The sequence below is a fragment of the Taeniopygia guttata genome, chromosome 2, assembly GCF_048771995.1.
Source record: "Taeniopygia guttata chromosome 2, bTaeGut7.mat, whole genome shotgun sequence".
In the NCBI taxonomy this organism is placed as follows: domain Eukaryota; kingdom Metazoa; phylum Chordata; class Aves; order Passeriformes; family Estrildidae; genus Taeniopygia; species Taeniopygia guttata.
The window spans coordinates 47,538,288-47,560,283 of NC_133026.1; the positions used below are offsets into that span (position 1 = coordinate 47,538,288).

Sequence of the window (21,996 nt, forward strand, 5' to 3'; positions counted from 1 at the left end):
ATATCGCCTTGGTTAACACCATGCAGTTCTCACAAGCCTTCTAATTCTTGTTGCCATAGCACTCACACATGCTTATGCAATGTACAGCTCATTTATGACTGCATTAAAAAATGAAACCCGGATGAAATATGCTCCAAGTGCTTACCAGGGAGCTATTTTAATGATTTGCAAGCCATCCGTGGATGGACAGAAAGCACAGCTCATTAAAGCAATAGCAGAGCTGGCTGCCATGTCTATATTCTTACTGAAATATCATGCAGGTAGGAGTAAATGTAAATATATAAACCTTTGCAACTGAGAATCATTAGAGGGAATCAACAGAAATATGGCTGCTCAAGGAAATGCAAGGCAAAATTAACTGCTCTCCTCTTTAGAAAGGAAGGAAGTAAGATGGGAAGCTTGTAAAACGTGCTGTTGAAGTCTCAGCATTTCAAAAGGGTGTCAAGTGGCATAAGCCACATGTCTAGTCTTAAATTACTTGCTCCAAGGACATCCAGAAAGGTTGTCCTTAGGGAGTAGTAGTGCTTAAAAGGAGCAGCTTGATGAGATTGTCAGCTTAAAGAGAAAACTAATGACCTAAATCCAGGATGTGACTCTCTTAGAGACTCAAATAGCCATTCAGAGGTTAAGAATCTCAAGATCATCCTAACAAGGGATTCTACTGATCAAATGATCATTTCTTTGCCACTGAATACTTTGTGCAAAATTTTTGAAAGCAACTTATTAACCATGCATACACAGGGCTTCTGTACAGGACACAAAATGCAACAAGTAAGGACAAGAGGGAAGACACAGATCCAAATGCAGCCACTATCAAACATGAATGTACCATGGAAGAAAGTTGGACCATTGATTTAAATAGCTGATTTTCCATTACATAATCAGTTGTCTTCTTTATCCTTTATAAAAAGCAAATAAAATAAGAGTATTGTGATCTACCCTGTAGATTTAGTCACATTAGTCAATATGTTGCTAGAAAAAGAGCATAGAGACCATCAGTAACTACCAAATACAGCTTTGTCCTCATCAAACACATGCATTTCTGTAGTTTCATTTAAATCATTCAGTGTTGAAACACCATGGTGGCTTTAAGTGTGCCTTTTCCTGGATTGTTATTGCCATTTCACCTACAACTGCATATATGTCAGAGAGCAATGGAAGTGTGGATACATTACACAACCATCATGTTACACATACACATTCAGCAGACCCACCAAGGCTGACTAGCAACTGATGACGGGTAAACAATGAGAATCTATTTTAATCAATACATGCATTAATGATCAACATTTTTGGCATGAACTCTGAAGCACAGTTTGTACATCTAAAGCCCTGTACAGATGTGATACACAGAGAGGTCCTGTGAGAGGTTCTGGGGAATCATTACAGGCAATTAAGGAGGCAGAAAAGGGAAATAGTTATCTCTAGAGTCTTACACTAAACCAATGACAAAAGCATTACAGATGCATAGCCAAAAGTATTACATAAATATGCCTTAAAATAAGGCATGTACAACCACTACCCACTTCTCAATGCTTTATAAGCATTTTTTCTTCTGCATTTTTTATCTGCATTGGAAACAATCTCTTTCACTTACTATTTAAAACGTACCTTCTGAAACATGAAAACATCCGACTAAATCTTTATCTATGAATAGACAAACCCCAGCTCTGCTTCTCAAATCTACTATGAGCAGAAAAATATAAAGGTGGCTAATTGACCCCCGTGGTTCTGGTATAAGGTTTATTTAACAACTAATTTACCATTACATGATAAACATAACCACAATTACAGGCTAGAACTGCAAAAAGTTGTGCATTTACAGAACTTCAAATACATATTCAAGCAATTGTAGATCAAAAATTCTAAACCAGATCCTCAAAGTTTTACTTACAGGATTCAGATGTATAAGCAAAAATAGATTAAAAACCTCTTTATACTTCCTAGCCCATTTAGATCACATATAAAGAACACATTCCTCACATCTGTAGAAGCATTCAGAGAAAATACTATGATGGCTATCACTGAACACCTTTATTTACACGATTGCTCACTGTACATCTGCTTACAAATGAGTGACAGGTTTGAGAACTCAACTGATTTCTGACCTGGGGATCAAAAAAAAAAAAAAAACCCACTCAAAAAAAACCCAAAAAAAAGGCAAAACCATGACAAAAGCAAATTGTCAGGCTCCACAAACACCACATCAGAAAAACCCACTTTACCCAGGTTTTAAGGTAAATACCTCATAAGCAAGGCCTTTTTTGTAAGTGCCCAAGAAACTGCTTTTAATAAACAGTAAGTGCTCAAATAATCAGTTCTGTTTGAAAACCATTAAATTAAATAAACTACACTAGCTCCTTCAATTTAATTTTCCCAGTATTTTAACATCTCTTTAAAATGATTAGTCATTTGAAAAAGGATTTGCAGGATCTGCCTGAAGGAATCCTGCAGTTTCACACACTAAAATGTTGGACTTTGCTTGCTGCATTGCAGGACACAGAAGTCCTTTCAGATCAGCCTCACTCGGGAGCAATTACAGTTCATTTATACACCTACCCACCATGCACTGGAATATGGTTATCACAAAAGAGATAGTAGCATTACAGCATTTCAATTGTCACATATGTTCAAATACAAAGAAATGTTGCATAAGAAACTTTTGCATGCATCCCTTCAAAAATGCAAATGGACAAAGGGGGAAAACAGGTCACAGAAAACTGCAAAAACACACAATAGCCCAAAGAATTGGCAAGAAAGATGATCAGAGAGGTTAAAATAAATAAGAAAGATGATATAGGAACAAAGATAATATGGGAGAAATTCAATCTGCACTCAAGTTACCTAGGAAACAGAGTGTCTGTGTGGTGAGCAGTTTATAGAGGAAAAAAATAGCATTGTTTCAGAAAAAAACAGTCTTTCAGAGAATCTCACAAACTTAGCAAACAGACCTATGGAAACAAAGAAGCAGTTCAAATTCCCACCAGGCCTAACGACTGGCGTTTGCAAACTTTTAACTCAAAGAAATTTAAAATAGGCACATTGTAAATCTCTCAAGGCAAGCACTTATAATGGATTTAGCAGCACACCATAACTGCAGTTCTACCCCTGCAGTATTAACAATGGTTTTCAGATAAAGGTCCCTGTATAGGCATACAAAATAATCTAAATTCAAGATTTAAAAAGAGAAAGTATTTAACATTTATATTAATGGAGTTAGATTTCAAATCCTCATTTTAAAAAAGTCAGCCCAAAAATGCTGGTTTACTATTTCTAGATAAAACTACCTTTCTTTCATCTCTCTTTTAAATCTTTAATAGTAGCTACTCTGGGTATATGAGCAATAAATAATTTGAGGCTAATAGCAACAAAACTCAAAAAGATTGCATCTCATCCTTCTCACCCAATTATCTATGACATGGGCCATGCAACCCTAAAGAGTACAGCCAGTCTACTGGCTGTCACAGTTATAACCTGCATAAATATTAAGGACTAGAAAAGCATTTTAAGGTCATGCTGCCTTCAGAATTGGTCAACACAACTCCTCAACTCTTCAAGGAAAAAGGTTTCCTCAAAAGGCTTGTAAAGTTCAGGACAATTTTTTTTTTCCCCACAACAGTCAAAAAGTAGGCAGCTCAGGCCTCTGTGAAACTAGAGGGACACATCCCAGAAACTGCATAATCCGTATGTGGCTTCTCTTAATTTCTCTCAATCTTTCTCTCCTTTCCTAAATCATCTACCTTTTCATAAAGCTTTTTTTTTTTTTAGTATGATTTTTGTTTTTGTGGAGGGAAGAGGAAAGAGAGTTTCAGCTTTATCCTGTGTAGGATAGAAGAAACAGGGGGGGCAGGGGGAATTCAGAATCTTGATGTTTTCATATGATGAGAAAAACATTTCTCACCCAGCACTAACAGCTAGGAAAGCATCTTTCTCATTTTGTAGGAGTGTATCATGCAGCCTGTTCTTCACATTATCTCTTCCAACTACTGTTGCTCTCATACAGAATTTCAGAGGAAATATGGCAACATATTTTTCAGGGTGAATGACAATCATTGTGTGGGTCACCAGCTTAAGAACCTGGAGGCCTTTATCTATATTAGGTACTGCTATGATAACTACTTTGACAGTACCTTACAAAGCAAAGAGACTATTGTAGAATGAGGACATGCAGAACTTCAATTTTTACCTATTTATAGAAATATTTGCTAATCTGACAAAAACCAATCTGTTCCTCCTTCCAAGATACCTCTCTGATTCTGGGAAAAGTTAATGTAAAATTTTAAAACATCAGGAAATACGAAAATAAGCACTGGTTCATACATAAAAATCACTACTAGAGGACAGAGAGTAGACCAGCCTTCTATCTTAAAACAGGATGGCTGAGTCACCCATAACTGCAGGCCAGTGCTAAAGCAGTCCGTAATTTGTTAGGTAACAGGCAATGTCCTAAGGACTCCTAACTTGATTAACTGACCCTAAGGCAAATCCCCAAAGAAACAGAACTAGATAATTCTCCTGTGAAAAGCCCCACCTTCCTGACCATTGGTAGTAGCAGAAAGTGTTGTATACCCAAGATTTGTCTTTTGTGTTTGCAGGTCCCATTTCCAATTTCACAAGTGATCATAAAGCCAGCCAGCCATCTCCACAGATCAGTCACAGCACAACATCTCTTCAGTGAGGTTTCACGGTCCAACTGGTTGTGGATTTTGAGATGGGAGAATTCCATGAGTTATCTTATGCAGTTATTTAATGTTGTGGTCACATCAAAACAAGACACACTGCATTTGGACTACATTGGTTTTTGACGAACCACAGATTCTGTTTTGATTTCAAGAGATCCCAAGCCTGGGCAGTACTGGAGTGGATATTTGTTATTAAGAAGTCACAAAGGTTAGAGGAGCTGCTGCTGGGACTGTCTGTTTCTGAATTTCCATCAAATGGGGTTTATTCTACCAGAAGTAGTTTTCCATGCACAGGGCTGTTTTGGTGATATATGCCAAGAGACTCTGGAATCACACAAATCCTGACAGAGCAATGGTCTTAAACTGCTGCTTATTTATTTATTTATGTCTATAAAGCTTTGAATATAATGACCATTGAAAAATACGATAAAGGCTAATGGAAACCTCTTGTCTTTGCCTAGCTGGCTGCTGAGAAGTGCTTTCTGTTGAGAAGCTACCAGGTGGCAGAGTTTGGGGATAAGAATGCTTCAAACCTGCAGAGGCTAGAACACTGTCATGAAGATGTAAACCATTTTAATGGTACACTAACTACATTTGTCAGCAAAGAAATTGGATTGCTGCTGCCTTAGACATACATCTTCCAGGACTAATAGTGGCTTTCAGCATGTGGCAGCAGCACTGCTCAACTCAGCAGGAAAACAAGCCATTACAGGGTAACCAGCAACTCTGCCATGCTTTTTAGGAGCTAGCAAAGAGATGGTGTAGGGGAAAAAAAAGCCATCAAGAAAGAAACCCCAGTAAAATGTCAACATTACATTTGCTACTCACTCAACACAAAACCAGAGATCAGGAAAGCTCTGACCTGAGCCACCCAGCAGAGCTCTCCATAATTCAAATTCCTGACCTTCCCCCTGGCTTCCTGGTTTTGAGTTCTGAGGCAGAAAAAGAGCAACTTGAGGGAGGCTGCAATGTCAGCAGGGAAGCAGGGATATCTTGTATGTGAAAAATGCCCCCAGTGGAAGTGAGACACAAAAACCCAGCCAATTCTGCCAACAGTATCACCAAATGTCACTCAGAGTTATTACTCCTGCCTCCATAACTCCTAACCTTTGCTCCTGAAGGACTGTGTGATACATTGTGGATAAAGCTTAAAAGTACACACATTAGTTCACAATTATTTACTAATTGAATTTTCACTTTGAAGGAAGAGAAGAAAAGAACACCGACTCACCGGAGATGTTGTTAATCGAAGGATGGCTCCATTTTTTATTTCATTACGATTCTGAAAGAGAAAAAACCAAAGGCTTTACTTAAAATTCACTCACATAAAAAGATGAAATATGGATTGAGCAGAATGTCATGCTAAACCTGCAACAGTGTGTTCCCTTGTCTGCATGCAAAAGCTTCCCCCTTTCAGATGTAAGCTAGCATCTATTTTCCTCACTGAGGCATTAGCTTCAATAAATAGGCTGAATGCAAATGACATTTAACCAACCTGAACTCTTTCAAGAATGACTTCATGTTTTTCAAAATTTAGCTTCCACTGGCAACTTGTAAATATTATTTTGAAATATGCTGTCCATGGTGTCTGGCTCTGGTATTGCACATACTTGAGGAGTTTGTAAGTTTGCTGAAACCTGTCATTAAGCATCTGCAGGATTTAGAATTCATCCCACTGGATCTTTATTTTCTATAACAAGAACATGCTGACTTAAACCACTGGAACCTACCACTGAGCTCTGCCACCACAACTTTGCATTCTCCCTCAAAATGAAAAAAGCATCACTGCTAGCAAAGTTCAAACATGCCAGAAGTCCTTCTCCTTGCCCAGCTGTCAGAAAGAGAGAGCATTTAACGTTTTCTTTTGGTTAAGCTCACACAGCCATGGCATAAACTATGGTGTACGCTTACAGCATCCCTACAACCTTGTGGTCAAAGCCCACGTGCAAAGCTTGCCCTCTTTCAATAACTACCTTCTATCCACTACAGGGTAGGAAAATAAAGTACCTACAGCAATGAACATGCTGACAGGCACTGGCTGTGTGCAGCACAATGCACAGTCACAATGCCAGTCATGGTTCAGTAGCTTGTTCATGAGCTCACACCCTAATCTGTCAGAGGAATTGGAGGAATCCCTAACAGTTTGAGAGAGAAGAGCTAATTTTGTACTGAAGACCACATTGCAGGCTTTCTGCAGACTGGTGTTTAGCCAAGAAAATATATGAAGGTGTCTTTCTCCTCTGGCAGTTCTTCCAAAATTTATTTCATCTTTCTTGTTCCCATTCTGATATATCTCAAATCCAAAATGCTAAAAACCAGATAAATCTTGCCTGAAACCAGGTCAAGTAGTCCCAAAATAAAACTCCAGTACATTGTCTCATTCTTGGTATCCAAATCATCTGTGGGATTGGTTCTAGCTACCTCAAAGATCACTCTCCACCCACAAAGACTTTTTCACTCTAACTGAAATAAATGAAGTGCCAGACAACACAGGGGCTACAAGAGAGAAGCTTTCTTACAGCATCTTTGCCTACATAAGCAGCGACTCTCTCAGCCCTCAGCAGCCTCCTCCTGCCAGAACAGCCTCAGGGAGGCCAGCCAGGCTACACTCAAAAGAGGGGCACAGAAGGGTGAGCAGCTAAATACTGGGCAACTTCCCACAACACTAACAAAATGCCAGAATTTGCCACTTTTAGTGGAACAGCACCAGACCCAGCCACATTTCATCATGTCTAAGGAATCTGTGTGAAGTGGCCATAGTGCATTTATGTGGTTTAATCTCAATCAGTGCTGAAAACAAACTCACTTCACAAACAGTTGTGGTTGCTAAAATTGTTACCACCTCCTGGATTTGTGGAGCTGAATAAAAGTAATTGCTTTGGGACAGACAATTAGCATAGGCTGTATCTACATCCATCAGCAGCTTAGACTAAGCTACTGGGCTTCAGCTGCATTAGGCCAGAGCTTTTGCATGTACACATACACAAGGCTCCATCAGTTTTACTTGGAAGGCATGCAGCAAATATGAAGACCAGAAAATCAACAAGATTTAAACAACTTGAACTGTACTAATCACATTCAGAAGTTAAAGTTCACTGACATATTTATAAAAACACTGGAGCTTAGAAGCAGACTGCTCTTAAACATAAATAAAAGCACAAAGAGAGGATTATTTTTTTAAGCAGCAAAAATTTAGGCTTAGTTTCTCATGTTTCCTGCTGCAGTTAACATGAACTATCAAATCAGATGTACAAATGAGTTTGTGGTTTATTTGTGACAAGTTAAGTCACTTCATCTGGGCCACAATAAGCATCTCTGCAAACACTCTTAGTCCACTGCAAACAAGAGGTACTGGGCATAGCACATAATCTATGTTTCTGTGACTATGTGCCAGCAGATTCTGCAGATTCTCTCCAGAATGGTGATCTCCAGAGACAAGAGGAGGAACAGAGGTAACACAGAAGAACACACAGAGTAATTAAAAGCATCACTGGATATTTTCTTTGGAGTCTGTTTAATCATGAAGATGAATCTAAAACACCAAAGCTTTCAGACCCAAAGGTGTAATGGTTGTCAGAGCCCACAGCACACAAGCCCATGGACCTTTCATTATGTCTGACTCAGAGCAAGGTGTGTCTATCTGCCCTATACTGTAAATTCAATCATGGTATCACAACAGAAAGCTCATCTTCAAATCCTTGTTTTGAAAAAGGCTTAAGAAAAACTGCCTATGCCTTATCTCTGAAAGTATTCAAAGCATAAAATCTCTAGTATAGCAAGCTAGCCAAAATTTGGAAAAGTTAGAAGTTACCCAATTAAAAAAATATAGTTTTGTTTAGTCATTCTAAATATTGGCTTAATCACATACCAGGAAACAGCATGTAAGAGTACAATTAAGCCAAGAGGCTTTCCTACATTAACTGCATGATGCAGTAGTCGGCATGCCAGTTAATTTTAATTGCAACATTTACACACAGTTAATCCTCTTAGTATTAAGGATAGCATCCTGTGGATTTCTTTTCCAAGATAACAGAACATCATTACATCAGCCCAGCTTTGGCAGTCTTACTTAAAGGCATCACTGCTATTCAGGACAGAACTCACCCCCACCTATGGTAGACAAAAAAAAAAAATTTAAAAAAAAAAAAAAAAAAACAGGAAAAGGGCAAAACAAAAAAATATCTTTTCCAAGATATTCCTGACCTGTTTCTCAAGAGTATGTGAAGTTGGTAGATATTTTTCATGGTGTTGACCTGTATTAGAAAAACTTCATCCCGAGCAATGAAGGAACTAGTACTATGCAATGAAGGAAATAGTACTAACCAAAATGTCCCTAAAAAACTCCACAGTAGGAAAATAGATCTGTTATAAATGTTATCCAGGACAAAGACAGCAGTTATATCAAGGACAAATAAACTCCCACTTCAGTATTTTATCTAGCAAGATACAATATATCACAAGATTATTTTTTTTCTATTGGGGTAGGTAGTATTTCCAATATGAGATTTCAATCAGCCTAAATACTTTCCTGAAGACACACAAAGAACGTAAGACATCAGGGGACACCTGGAAGTTCATCTTGCATTCAGTTTTAGGATCCTCTGCCTTCTAATTTCACCAGCTGGAGCAATGTGAACCTAAATGACCATAAATGTTTCAAAAGGCAGGAGAAGCAAGGAAGGAGAGGCAGTGGGGTAGCCCTGTATGTTGGAGAGTTTTCCATTTTCAGAGAAGTAAGGAGGGGCTCAGCAGAACTGCTATCCTGGAATTCTGGAGGGAAGATTTGCACCTGTTTAGGAGCCTGGTTGACAGAATCCACAACCCATCGGGAGGCAATCCTGAGGGTCAAAGGAGTGGAGGAAGGCTGGACATCCTGCATGAAGGAAATCTTAAAAGCACAGAAGCAGGCCAATGCAAGACAAGCAGTGGGAAACACCAGCCTGGCTGAGCACAAACCTTTGGCTGGAAGTAAGGAAAAAGAAGAGAGATTACAAGCTTTGGGAGAAGGTGCAGCATACTCAGGAGGGCTACTGGGGTGCTGTGAGGTTATGCAGGGAGAAAATGAGAAGGGCCAAAGCTCAACTAGAACTTAATCTGGAGAGCTGCAGGCTCATCAGTCTGACCTCAGTGCCAGGGGAAGTCACAGAACAGATCACCTTGAGTGGCATCATGAGGCACAAACAGGACAACCAAGGCAAGCCCCGCTTGACCAAGCAGGTCTCCTATGCAAAAGTGACCTGCTCAGTGGATCAGGGAAAGGCTATGGATGTTGTTCACCTGGGCTTTAGTAAGGCCTTTGACACGGTTTCCACAGCATTCTCCTGGAGAAACTGGCTGCTCATGGCTTGGACAGGTGCATTGCTGGGTAAAAAACTGGCTTGATTGCCAAACCCAAAGGGTGGTGACAAGTGGAGTTACATCCAGCTGGTTATATCTAGCAGCTGGTCACCAGTGGTGGTCCCCAGAGCTCAGCAAGGTGGAGGTCAGTCTCTTTTTAAGTAACAATCAATAGGATAAGAGGAAATGCCCTCAGGTTGCACCAGGGTTGGTTTAGATTCAGTAGCAGGAAAAATTCTTCACAGAAAGGGTTACCAAGCACTGGAACAGTCTGTCCAGGGAAGTGGTTGAGTCACTGTCCCTGGAAGCATTTAAAAGATGTGGCACTTGGGGACACAGTTTAGTGGTGGACTTGGCAGTGCTGCATTAATAGTTGGACTTGATTATCTTAGAAGGTCTTTCCAACCTAAACAATTCTATGTTTCTGCGACTATCTGCCAGCAGATTCTGCAGATTCTCAAAGCTCTGCTTTTCTGTGCCACTACTTTGCCCAAAACACATGCAGGAGACTTGCATCTAGAAAGCAGGCCTCAAGCATTCGCAGAGTCCACCAAACCATGCAGAGGGATGAAGGTAAGCAAATTCACTTAAAAAAAAAATCCTATCAAAAGAGTGAAGCTGTTTATTCAGAGCTTTACTGCAGTGACACTGGAAAATTTATCAGGTAAAACAGGCTATTTTGCTACACATGTGTCTTATCATTTTAATGATCTGTTATACCAGCAAAATGCCTCAAGATTCAGCTCACTCTAACTGGTTGGAACGGAATGTTTTCTTAACATATTTGAGGAAGACCTAGAAGCATTGGTTCCCATGGTTATAGCTCACTCAGCCTATTCTTTAACCTTGACCAAACAGCTTTCTTCAGACTTCTCTAACTACCCTAGACAATAACAGCCAAAAAAATCTAAAATTCTTCTTGTGTTTATTACTTTAGTAATAATTCATCCCTAGTTCCATACTGCTGTTAGTTTGTTGCACCTTCCTCCAAATGGACATAACAACAGAAAATTAGAGCTGTGAAATACACTTTATGACTCCATTACATTTCCACAAGGATGAGTTTGTGCAAATTGTAAATGAGGACAAAATGACAGAATATTAGAGTTATAGAGTTCATTACTAAGTTAACCACTCAAGTTCTCCCTTATAGCACGGATTCAGTGTGCTACAGGACCCAGTAAACACTGGGTGTCATCAGAGGTGGCACCATGAGCAAGACAGAGGGCATCACTTTGCCACAACACAGAATTCCATGTACCCACATACAGGGCACTGAGTGCAGTTTTGGTCTTCACATCTTAGGAAGGGCACAGTAGTTTCTGAGAAAATGCAGAGGAAGGCAAGTGTCCAATGGGTTTCAGCAGCTGCCTCCTCAGTTTGGAGGGACAAAGGACACAGGAAAAAATGTAGTGGATCATAAGAATGTTTTTATGAAACCTTGCAGTATGAGAACTTAGGGGCACTTGATGTCATCGGTAGGAAGTAAGTTTAAAACAGTTAGACCTCTGCATTCAGAAGGCAGTAAACTCTTCAAACTTGCTGTCAGAGATTATGGAAGCAGGCTGTACCAGCAGGTTCAAGAAGAGATGAAAGAGTGGCATCACCTTTATGCAGGATATTAAATAGACTAAGTGTAGGTGTAGCCTCCAAAGTCTGTAGTACAACAAATGTGAATACTGAGGAGGCATAAAGAGAGTGAAAGTCACTATCAGACCACTACCCTGAACATCATTTGCTACTGTTAAAGCTGTAGACAGACTATGAGGTGGGATTTCATTTGGCTGACTTAGTAGGGAATTTCTTAAGTTTATTTTTAGTCACCAAAATATTTAGTAAGATGTAAGCTAAGTGAAAGAGGTAGTTATGAACAGTGTATTACTTGGCATGACAGAACTGTACTGTTTTAGAAGAAATACTGATGAAATTAATCTAGTTTCCAGAAAATTCTAGTTCTAGAAAATTCTAGACAATGTCTTCTAGTTCCCAGAGACATTTTCCCTTCTTTTCAATAACTTCCCAGAAAATTTCCTTTCTGGGAAGTTATTGAAAAGAAGGGACAATGTCTTCTGGTTTTTCATGTTATAATTTGATTATAACATTTTCCTTAAAAAAATAAGTAGTTTGTCTGAAGTTTCTAAAAAGAGGATGTTTTCTGCATGCTGTTTATCTGTCTCTATTCAAGGATTACAGAAGCTGGTAAATAAACCAAGTTAGACCAAGTGGTGCAGTTTCAGACTGTACATTAGCCAGTGAAATTCTACAACCTACAGGAGGCACAATTCTGCACATAGCCCTCCAGTGCATGGGCCCTGGACACTTCTCTTACATTGGACCTACCACCACACAGCAGCACAGTCAGCCACCTGACCTTAAAAAGTTAACACTTCCTCTCCCCTTCATTCACAAAAAGGAAGGAAAATAAAAAGTATTCCAGAGTCCAGAGTTTTCTTCTGTCAGATCTGTGACTTCAACAAACTCACCATCCAGCAGCAGGCACTAGGATGTTAATGAAGCAAAGAGAAAGAAGCAGTGGAGTAGAAAAAGAATGCTCAACTACCTATTTCTCCAGCAATCCACAGAAATACCAACTTGACTGCCACTTAAACCATATCCTAAGAAAAAAGACCAAACTTTGAATGATTTACCCATTTGCAAGTGGAGTGATCTACAGGGACATCACTACCAGGCACCACTTGTTCTGCAGAGCAGCAGTGGTATTACACTTTGGGCAGACATCCTTCTGACCCATTGAAAGAAGTTACACACAAGTTATTTTTAACCTGGATCAGTTCCCCAATTCAAGCAACCACACAGACACACAGCACAGTTGTACCAGCAACAGGGAAGGGGTGGGCCCATGACAAGCAGCTCTATCATCCTCTGATAAGTTCCAACAGAAGAGCTGCGCCCTGAAAAATAAACATCAGGAAATGACTGACTTAGCTATGCTCATGCTATTATTAGTGAGACGATGTGGAGAAATCAGAACAGGGCTGGTATGGATACAAAAAAAACCCAGAACAAAAACGCACCAAACCCAATTAAGGATTATTAAATTGAAGTCAGCTCTTCAACACAGGCATAGCACCACAGAGGGTCAGTACAGCAGCAGTGGCTCCTTCAGTAGATGCTCAGAAAATAGGTAAATATTGAAGCCCAGACTGTGGCTCACACAGTGTGGCTCACTTTTGCCAAATCAAAGCACAGTTGCCCAGTTTGCTACATAGCATTTTTCAACATCTTGCTCATCTCTACTACTGTTATATGCGGCATAGGCAGTTGTATCAGTCAACAAGGGAACTAAACCAGATGAAAATTTTATCATTTTGGGGTTTGCCTGGTGTGCACAGTAGAAGACAAGAATAAGCAGTACATTATAAGCAGGAAAAGTGGGCCAGCTCACTTTTCAAGCACCACATTTGGAATTACAACACCGAGACTTGTTTAAGGGGAAGCCTGCAGGTGTTTGTGCTTCCCTAGGACATACACCCTAATCCTACATGCTTCCTGTGCCCTTCCTCCCATTCATAGAAGGACTGCAGGTAAAACATCCCTTTTCCATTTCTGACTACACTTGGAGCTTGACAAAAATTTGTTCTACGTCAGTTTAAGTCAGTTCCAGAAACAACTGAGGGACAGCTCACAGCTGTTAAAAAAAGCAAAGTTCCATTCTTCTTCCTATCTTTCCTTTACTTCTTTGTTGTCTACAGGCTATTCCTGGACATGATTCAAGAGTCCTGCTTCATCCCACCATCAGATCAAGCAGCCTTTTTACTAAGCAAATTTAATGAATTAAAACAGCACAAAATGATCCCCTCCTTGCCACCACCTTCAAAAATTATCAAAAAAAAAAAAAAAATTAAGTGCAAAGATCTTCTGGGGAAGGGGAGAAGAAATCAGAACCATCCTCTTTCAGCGCTGACCTGTTATGTCTGTTCACTGCACTTTGGTAAACTACCCATCCAAATAGGTTGTTCTTTAAGTATAAAGATGAATTAAAGAGTATTTTTCTGTTGGCCAACTCTTACACAGAACTGTTTGCCATCAGCTGAACCCAAGCAGTTGTACTGTGCCCCTGGTATGCCATACCCATCTTCAATTGCTCTAACCAAAAGCTGAACATTTTCAGAGCCTTTCCTCTCTGGTGATTAATTGTGAGGCAAAATTACAAACTTAATTCAGGAAAATATCTATGCAGCTTTTTTTAAAAAGCACCACACTTGATCCATCTCATCAGCCTTGATATGGAGCCTAGGAACTAAACAGAAGATTGTAATAAAAAATATTTTAATAGGAAGCAAACAGAAGAATTAAGCCGTTTGTGCTGCGGGGCCAGGTGGACAGGACATAATGCTTTTCTTTAGAAAATATAGTATAGACCAAAAATTCTACAAAAAGAGTCCTAAGAGAACTAAAAGAAGGATAACCATTACCACTGTTCTTGCAATCAGCCTGAGTGAAGGAGGACTGAAAGTGATTTAGTACACATATACGGATGTTTTACTTCTGTTCACTTGAAAAATATACTAGTGTTCTCTAAGATTTTACTGGAGTCTACAGGGCAGTGTTACTAGCATCCATCAAGCAGGCAGGAGCATGACCACTCAGATGCCATATGTTGCCCTTACTTTAATTTCTGCAGGGCTGTGCAGATGCCCCAAAACAGTAAGAAACTTGTGACTATGTGGGAAATACCACGTCTTATAAGTGGCAGAAAAAAGAGAAAGGTGAGCATGGTTTGAGCCAGGTGAAATCTACAATCTAGCATTTATGTAGCACTATTAATGAAAGTATTATCAAGAGTGATGCAAAATGGAAAATGAAACAGCTCTCTTAATACACTTCTCCAGTTCCCATTCTTCATGCTACTTTTCATTCTCAGCTGCTTAAGAAGCACCAGGTCCTTCAGTGAATCAGAAACCTTCATTATTAAGAATGTTTTCTTAAAATCCACTGAAATTCAATTAATCAGTGAAAACAGACGAATATGAAAAACATAAAAACTCAAAAAGCCCCAACTGTACAAATGGCTCATTTCTTGTCCTGTTATTTGCATACACTCCCACGCAGGGAGCCTATAATGGCATGGAGGAATTTCACATGAATATACAATTACAGGTTGTGTTCAGAAAAATAGGTCACGAGCAAAATCACCTTTGAAAAAGAACAAACACCAGAGACTTCACTCAGGTTCCCAGCACTGAGAAGATGGGGGTTAGAAAGATGTCCCACCTTCAAACACAGCACAGAGGTGAATAATTACAACAAAAGGAAGGTGGGGCAGCTCTTCTTGCAAAATAGAATTAAAAGTCTCCCAAAACTAATGGAATAAACTCAGTGTCTGCTCCCTTCCACTTCAAGCAATAAGAATGACAGAGAAATGTAGGAAAGGAAAGAAGGCAAAAAAACCCCATGGGAAGTCTTCTGATGCATCAGATGTAAAAAAGAACAAACACAACAAAATTGTGACAATAAAAATGGGTTGTATTCAATACACAGATGAATGGAACACCCTTGTATTTAAAAGATAACAAAAAAAATGTCACCACTGCCACCTCTGCATGCTCAGTGCTGGCTCACAAACCCCTCAGCACCAGCAGCCAACTCCTAATTTCTGAGATTTGCTCAGGTGGAAGGTTAAGAGTGACCACATTCTGCCTCCAGCAGTGAAACCAGCTTGAACACCATCCTTCTCCAGGCAAACACAGGATCTACAAATGGATCTGGAGCTGGCCATGGTCTGTAAGGCCAAGGGTGAGCAGTGACGAGGGACCAGCCATACCCACCAAGGTGCAGCATCAGCCACTCAAATGTCTGTCCCTGCACTGCTCCTGCTGCCAGCAGAGGAGCACAGCTAACAATTATCTCAGCTGTGGCTTTCAGCCAGGGAACACACATAGCACACAAAATTATACAGCCATTTTCTACTCTTCATATAGCATTTTCTTTTCTAAACCTGAGCTCCCCCAGGCTACACTACTCCTGAATCATTTTACCTGATGTACACAAGCATACATTCAGGTATAGCCTGGATAGACTGAAGCAAAGGTGACTTATTTATTCTTATCTTGTAGTATCTAGCATGATGAGATCCCGACTCAGAAGCCAGGCTTTTAGACATTTGACCTACCAGAGAAGTTCTCCTTCATGATAATCAAAGCCTTTAAAAAAAACCACACAACTATGAAAATTAATAATTAATTAAAAATCAAACACTTTGACATTAGAACATCAGCCAGATTTTAGCTCAGGCACTATGAGTGCTTGGTTTTCTTGTCTACATACCCTCTTATTTCTCTAATTTTTAGAAAAAAAGGCTAAAAGACATAATTAATAATTTTCACTGCAGTTTCAGGGGCATAGATACAGCCATACCATGACCCCAGACACAGCAGCCAAAACTGGATCTGCTGTGATAAAAGCCCTATCTCTAGCAGGAACCCTGGATGAATCAAACTTTGTTAGAAGACCTCACTTACACTGCCTGAAGGAGTTATTGCTATATCTGTTGAGGCATTTTTCCAAATAATACAGCCAAAATATAAATAAATTAGGAGACAGAACTGCTTGGGTGTTGTTTTTATTTATACATGGTATAATTGGGAGATATAGGTCCAGCTACAAAAGATAAAGAGTTCTGTATATGACAGCCAAAACACAGATGGGCTGTTTGCCACCAAAAACAGAACTACAGTTGTAAGCCATGTAACATTTGGGACATTTTCACTTCAAAGCTTCTTGCTACTGTATACAAGAATTCACTAATTGCTTCTCTTTCTGGTAATTTTAAACACAGTGATATTTTAAAGAGGTATTTCTACCTGGAAGGCAGTTTCTGCAGAAACATGACCTATAGATAATGTTATCTGCATACATACAGACATACAATTCACCTTTAAGAGCCGTGAAAAATATTTCCTATGAGCAGCTGTCATTGTCACAAAAAAAAACTCTGCTCATGTCCATTAGTAAAAGTCAGATAAAAGCAATGTGGATTTTAACAATTAAGTGTTGTAGCTTCCTTGAAGTGCATGTGTTTTTCTTCATGCCTGGTAATTTTCATGTTTTAATTCAGACCGCAACAATGTCTTACTGAATACAAATGAGGGAAAGTATGTGGAAGGGGTGATGGCCTATAGAAGCCTCTCTTCACAGCCACTATCCAACAATCAGCTATAAACAGTGAACAATATCTAATGAAAGTCACAGACATCTGAGTAATTCTAGTGGCATTTAGAGCTCTTCTCTCTTATTTATGTGACTCAGAGTCAGACACTCTGCATATTTCCAGCAGGGAATAAACAAACTCAAAGTCCTCTCTGCAGTACAATCCAAAGTGTCCTAGAAGACCATAATTTTCCATCCTTACTGCAAGTTAAAGGCAGCCAAAACCCATCAGGCTCTCTTTTATGTGGAACAGAAAAGTTTACAACAAAGCTGCAGAATCCTATCCACCAAAGGTGGAGATAAAGCCTGAAATATCCCTCCAATTGCATCAGGACAAAGACCTTGAAAAAGCTGAAGTATTCACTCAATCCCCACTTCCTGGAAATACTCACTGCAAGGAGTTTAAATGCCAACAGGCAAATTCAATTGTGTCTGCTTTATTGGTAAACATTGTGTCACCATTGAGGGCAATTAGCAGAACAATCTCACATTTAATTTGATGGAGGCAAAACACTGAAGTCAGTAATTACTTCAACAGGTTCCCTTGTAGTGGCCTTTGAAGTGTCTGTCAATTGAAACTTGAAAAGAAAGGAGAGGGAAGAAAAACCCTAAACAACACACAAGCAAAAAAAGTGGAAGATCCAAAAAAAAAAAAAAAGGGATATATAGTGAAGGTGTCCAGGGTAGCATGCAGTTAAATGAAAAACTGAAACCGGTCTGTTAAAAAACAAGCAAAATGAACAAACAAAAATAAAACAAAACAGGAAAAAAAATAACCAAAATAAAACCAGCATTATTTTATTAGCAACTGTTCTTGCTGTCTTGTTAAATTTAGTCTTCCCAAATGCTTAACTGTGCCTAAGTTTCCTTTATTTCTTGGGTGTGGGTATGAATTACAGCAAGAAAAAACTTAGTTCATGTCTCAGTATTAGCAAACCCTAAAGAACTGTAAAACACAAACCAGAACCAAGACATGCCTCCACTTAAGACCAAGCCAAACTAAACTGATAACAAGGTGAGAGGCATCTATATCTATGCAGTTAAGCTCAGGTCTCTTTAGCTCAGAATCCACCAAGATGACGGAATTTGCATGTGGACTTCAGCAGGTTTTAAACTGTGTCCTTGTGCCATTGCTTAGAAATTGTATCTCTGCAGTACTACACGTGCACTCTTCCAAATAATCTCTTTTTTTTTTTTTTTAATTTCAGCAATTTTACCAGTAATGCTAGGAATGAATGTTCTACTTGGTCCTGTTCACATCAACATGTCCCATATATTTATACTAGACATTCCATTTTTATTACAGCTATAGCCTTTTTATTACTCTGTGCTGAAATCATTGCATCACTTGATTAATCACCTATTGCCATGCTATATGGGGACAAAAAAAAAGTAAGCCAACAGAACTTACAGAACTGGGTAAGGACAAGACAGCAGGCAGGAGAGAGAAGCAAATATTATCCAGTCACTGAAACTCATTTCTACCTGCTCAGCCAAAAAGGAAACTGACACGCACTGAAGGTCTCCTCACACTTCAAAGAGCACTTCATGTTTTAAATATTTCAGTTTCCTGTACACAACTTGTTAGCACAATACTAAACACACAAGAATACCAAAGTTGAAGGGCTCAGTGCTCAAGTCTCAAACTCGACTGACATGAAGAACTTTGCACATTTGGACTTTTATTTGCTTTTCCTAACAGAAGAAATCAGTTAAAAAGTCATTGAATCAGGTCTCCCAGTACCTACCCTCTCAGTGGCACTGCATTGTGAAAAGTGCATTTTAATATATTTTAATTTAAAATAAGTGATTGTGGCAAGTATTTTTATTGGCTATGCAAGAATTGCATTGAACGATTTACCCACCTTCTCGGTGATGTAGAAATTAGAACTATCAGCATGCTGCAGTGCAAATTGGTCATGATTTGCAAGAGACCACCTTAGAAATATGAAAATAAATTAATCACAAAATGAAATCTTAAAAATTCAAAAACTACCCTTTACAAAATTTTAGTATGACCTAACAAGCATCTGTCATTCCCATGTATTTCTCATACTTCTCAAAGTTTTCCATAGCTTTCAATGATGAGTTCTAAAGTTTAAGTTAAAAACAAATGGAAAACTTCTGTACAAATATGTCCTAGCGATCTTTTTTTGCAGTAAGCAAGATCACTAAGTCACTAAAATTGACCCCCAAAAAAATGTAAAGTACCAGAAATTTATGCTAGTTTATACAATATACAATGAATATAGTATTAAGTTGATATATTTCATTAGGCATAAAATATAACCTTTTTAGCTAAGCAGCAGTTTGATGAATATAGCTAGTTTTTCCTGCATGGTAGCACTTGCTTAGAACAGCTTTTTTAATTAATCCATTAAAGTTAAATCTAGGTATTTGTCTTAGCCAATCATTAGTCTACAATATAGAATTTGCAATTAACATTTCAGTTTCATATTAACAGTCACATTCACTGAACCAGCTTACAGCACCCACTGGACTCAGTGCTCAAAATTCAGATGCAGAGGCAGTGCTTTAGTCCCTTAACAAATGAACAGCAGGGACCACAAGCCAAAGTGAGTCGGTAAAATGCACCTCTGTGCAGAAAGGAAGGAAGCAGTCAAAATGAGAGTCACCCACATGATGGATCTGCCTTGTTAGGAGCCTCATCTTGCAAGCAACTGATCCAAAATGCACTGCAAATTTAAAAATCTGAAGCTAGCACAAAAAGATTTAAGAAACTAATGACTAGTTATAAGGATATCTAGATTTTCTTTGGAAAAAATCATCTCCTAGGGTGGCTTAATACTCCAAAAAGCACTGTATCTAGTATGTACTATATAGCAGAACTTACCCATCACAGACTTCTTTTATTATCGAGGACAGTGGCTTTTTCTGGTAAATGAAAAAAAGAAAGAAAAACCAAAATCACCAAACTAGAATAACTCTAGAGCTCTAAGAATATGATTCTAAAGCCAGTAAATGCAAAGAACAAACCTAGTATCATTTCATCGTTTATTTAATGTCAAGTGTGAATGGACCCCAAAATTTTCTGCTGTTTTGGTCTTATAAAGGTATAAAGATAGCAATTCTAGACATATGCATTATGACATTATCCATTATTTTTGCCAACCTTAGCCTATATAACAAACTCAGTTTTTACTGAGAAATCAAGTGTCTTTTGTGTCCACTGTATCTCATTACCCAACAGAAATAAAAGATTTAGATATCAACACAAGCATTTTCCGGGAATGACATCTGAAACCAGAAGACCTTCAAAAATGTTAAACCTTCTTTTGTTCCTTTCAGAGATGGCCATATGATGACAGTAATCCTCTCTCTTAAGTGCATACATGCAGGCTCCCCTCTGATAAAACACCACCTGGAAGGTGTTAGAATCCCAGATGTCTCAGTTCTGCTTTTTTCTCTACATCTGCGAGCAGAGCAGCATTGGACTGACTCAAAACAGCTCTCCTGCTTTGGGTCCCAAAATAGAAAAGAAGAAAACAGTCTAGCCTGTAGATGTTGCAATGCTTTGAACGTTGTTATAAACACAGGGTGCACACACAAGTGTTTTTAGAAGACTTCTGGCTAAGACCAAATGCCTTTTTATGTCCCAAACCATAGATGAAATTGCACAGCAGAAAGACAGATGCTAAATTTCACCAGCTGAGTGACTACAGAGCCTTTTTTCCCCAGTACTGGGTGATCACACAATGTCACTTATCTGTTGCTTCACAAAGACTTCCAAATCACCTAAATATCATAGGATCCCCCTCTCTAGTTACTTCCACTAATGACAGTTCATTGAATTAGTGAGGAGTTTACTAAAAAGGAAACAAAACAAACAAATACAGAAATCTCACCATAAACCCACCCAAGTAATTCAATGGTATTGTCAAAATAAGCTTTTTACCTCTAATAGAAAATGATCAGTGGAAAAATTAACTCAGTATCAGGGTGTATTATGTGAAGGAAAAAAAAAATTCCCTTGAATTTATTTTCTGTGATTCACCACTGCATAGACAAAAAGCCAGAGACAGGACTCCTTGGCCAGGTGAGGATCAGAGAAGGATTTATTATTTCAACAGTCCAGTCAACTATGCCAGTTAATAAACAGGCAGAAACATAACACAAGACCATTTTAATCAGACAGGAATGAAAGCACCTGCTGAAAGGATTCTGTTCCTGCTTACCATATTGTCCCAGTCCTTGGTTTCCTTCCTTCTTTCACTGCCATTTCTGTTTTCACATGACCACCCAAGATGATCCACACCAGGGAAGTTAATCAAACTAAAAGCTGGAGAAGGGGGGAAGGGGGGGAAACAGTTTTCCCCAGGACCAATTTCCTCATCTGCCTGGCTATGTACCTAAATGAGCAGCAAACACCAGCACATGGGAGAAAAGGCAGAAGAGGGAAACTGCTCCATTCTGCAGCAGCAACAGGTTCTTTCTCCACAGCAGCATCTCTGTTGCACTGGCTCAGTTTTTTGCATAGCTGCAGCCAGGCTGTGAAGCAGAACAGGCAGATCACGTCAGATAGAAAAAGTGGGATTCTCTCCCAGTTTTTTGAACTGATCAGTTCCTCAGTCCATGGAACTGTGTCACTTATGTACAACGACTTCGACCTGATGTCCACCTCTCTGAAGGGTTTTTCAGCTTCTGCAGTCCTGTAAGAGCAATCCTGGCATCCAACTGCTTTCTTTCCTCTACCTCTTAAGAAACAACAACAACCACACCAAAAAAAACCAAACCAAAACAAAAAAACAAAAACAAAAGTCCACCAAAAAACGGTATTTTTTTGTGG

At 39.1% G+C, this 21,996-nt stretch overlaps 1 protein-coding gene across 7 annotated transcripts in view; it reads right to left on the reverse strand.

Annotated features, from left to right (window-relative positions):
- ELMO1 (engulfment and cell motility 1) overlaps positions 1 to 21,996 on the reverse strand; it is a 301,680-nt gene that overhangs the window by 218,904 nt on the left and 60,780 nt on the right. For 5 of the 7 annotated variants that reach the window (XM_072925846.1, XM_030265190.4, XM_030265189.4 and 2 more), the window contains 3 exons: positions 20,044 to 20,084; positions 19,055 to 19,127; positions 5,914 to 5,964 (listed from right to left, as the gene is read on the reverse strand). In XM_072925846.1, coding sequence (XP_072781947.1) covers positions 5,914 to 5,964; positions 19,055 to 19,127; positions 20,044 to 20,084 — 165 coding nt within the window. The remainder of the gene's footprint in view (positions 1 to 5,913; positions 5,965 to 19,054; positions 19,128 to 20,043; positions 20,085 to 21,996) is intronic. The other 2 variants (XM_032746780.3, XM_072925847.1) reach the window with 2 other exon arrangements.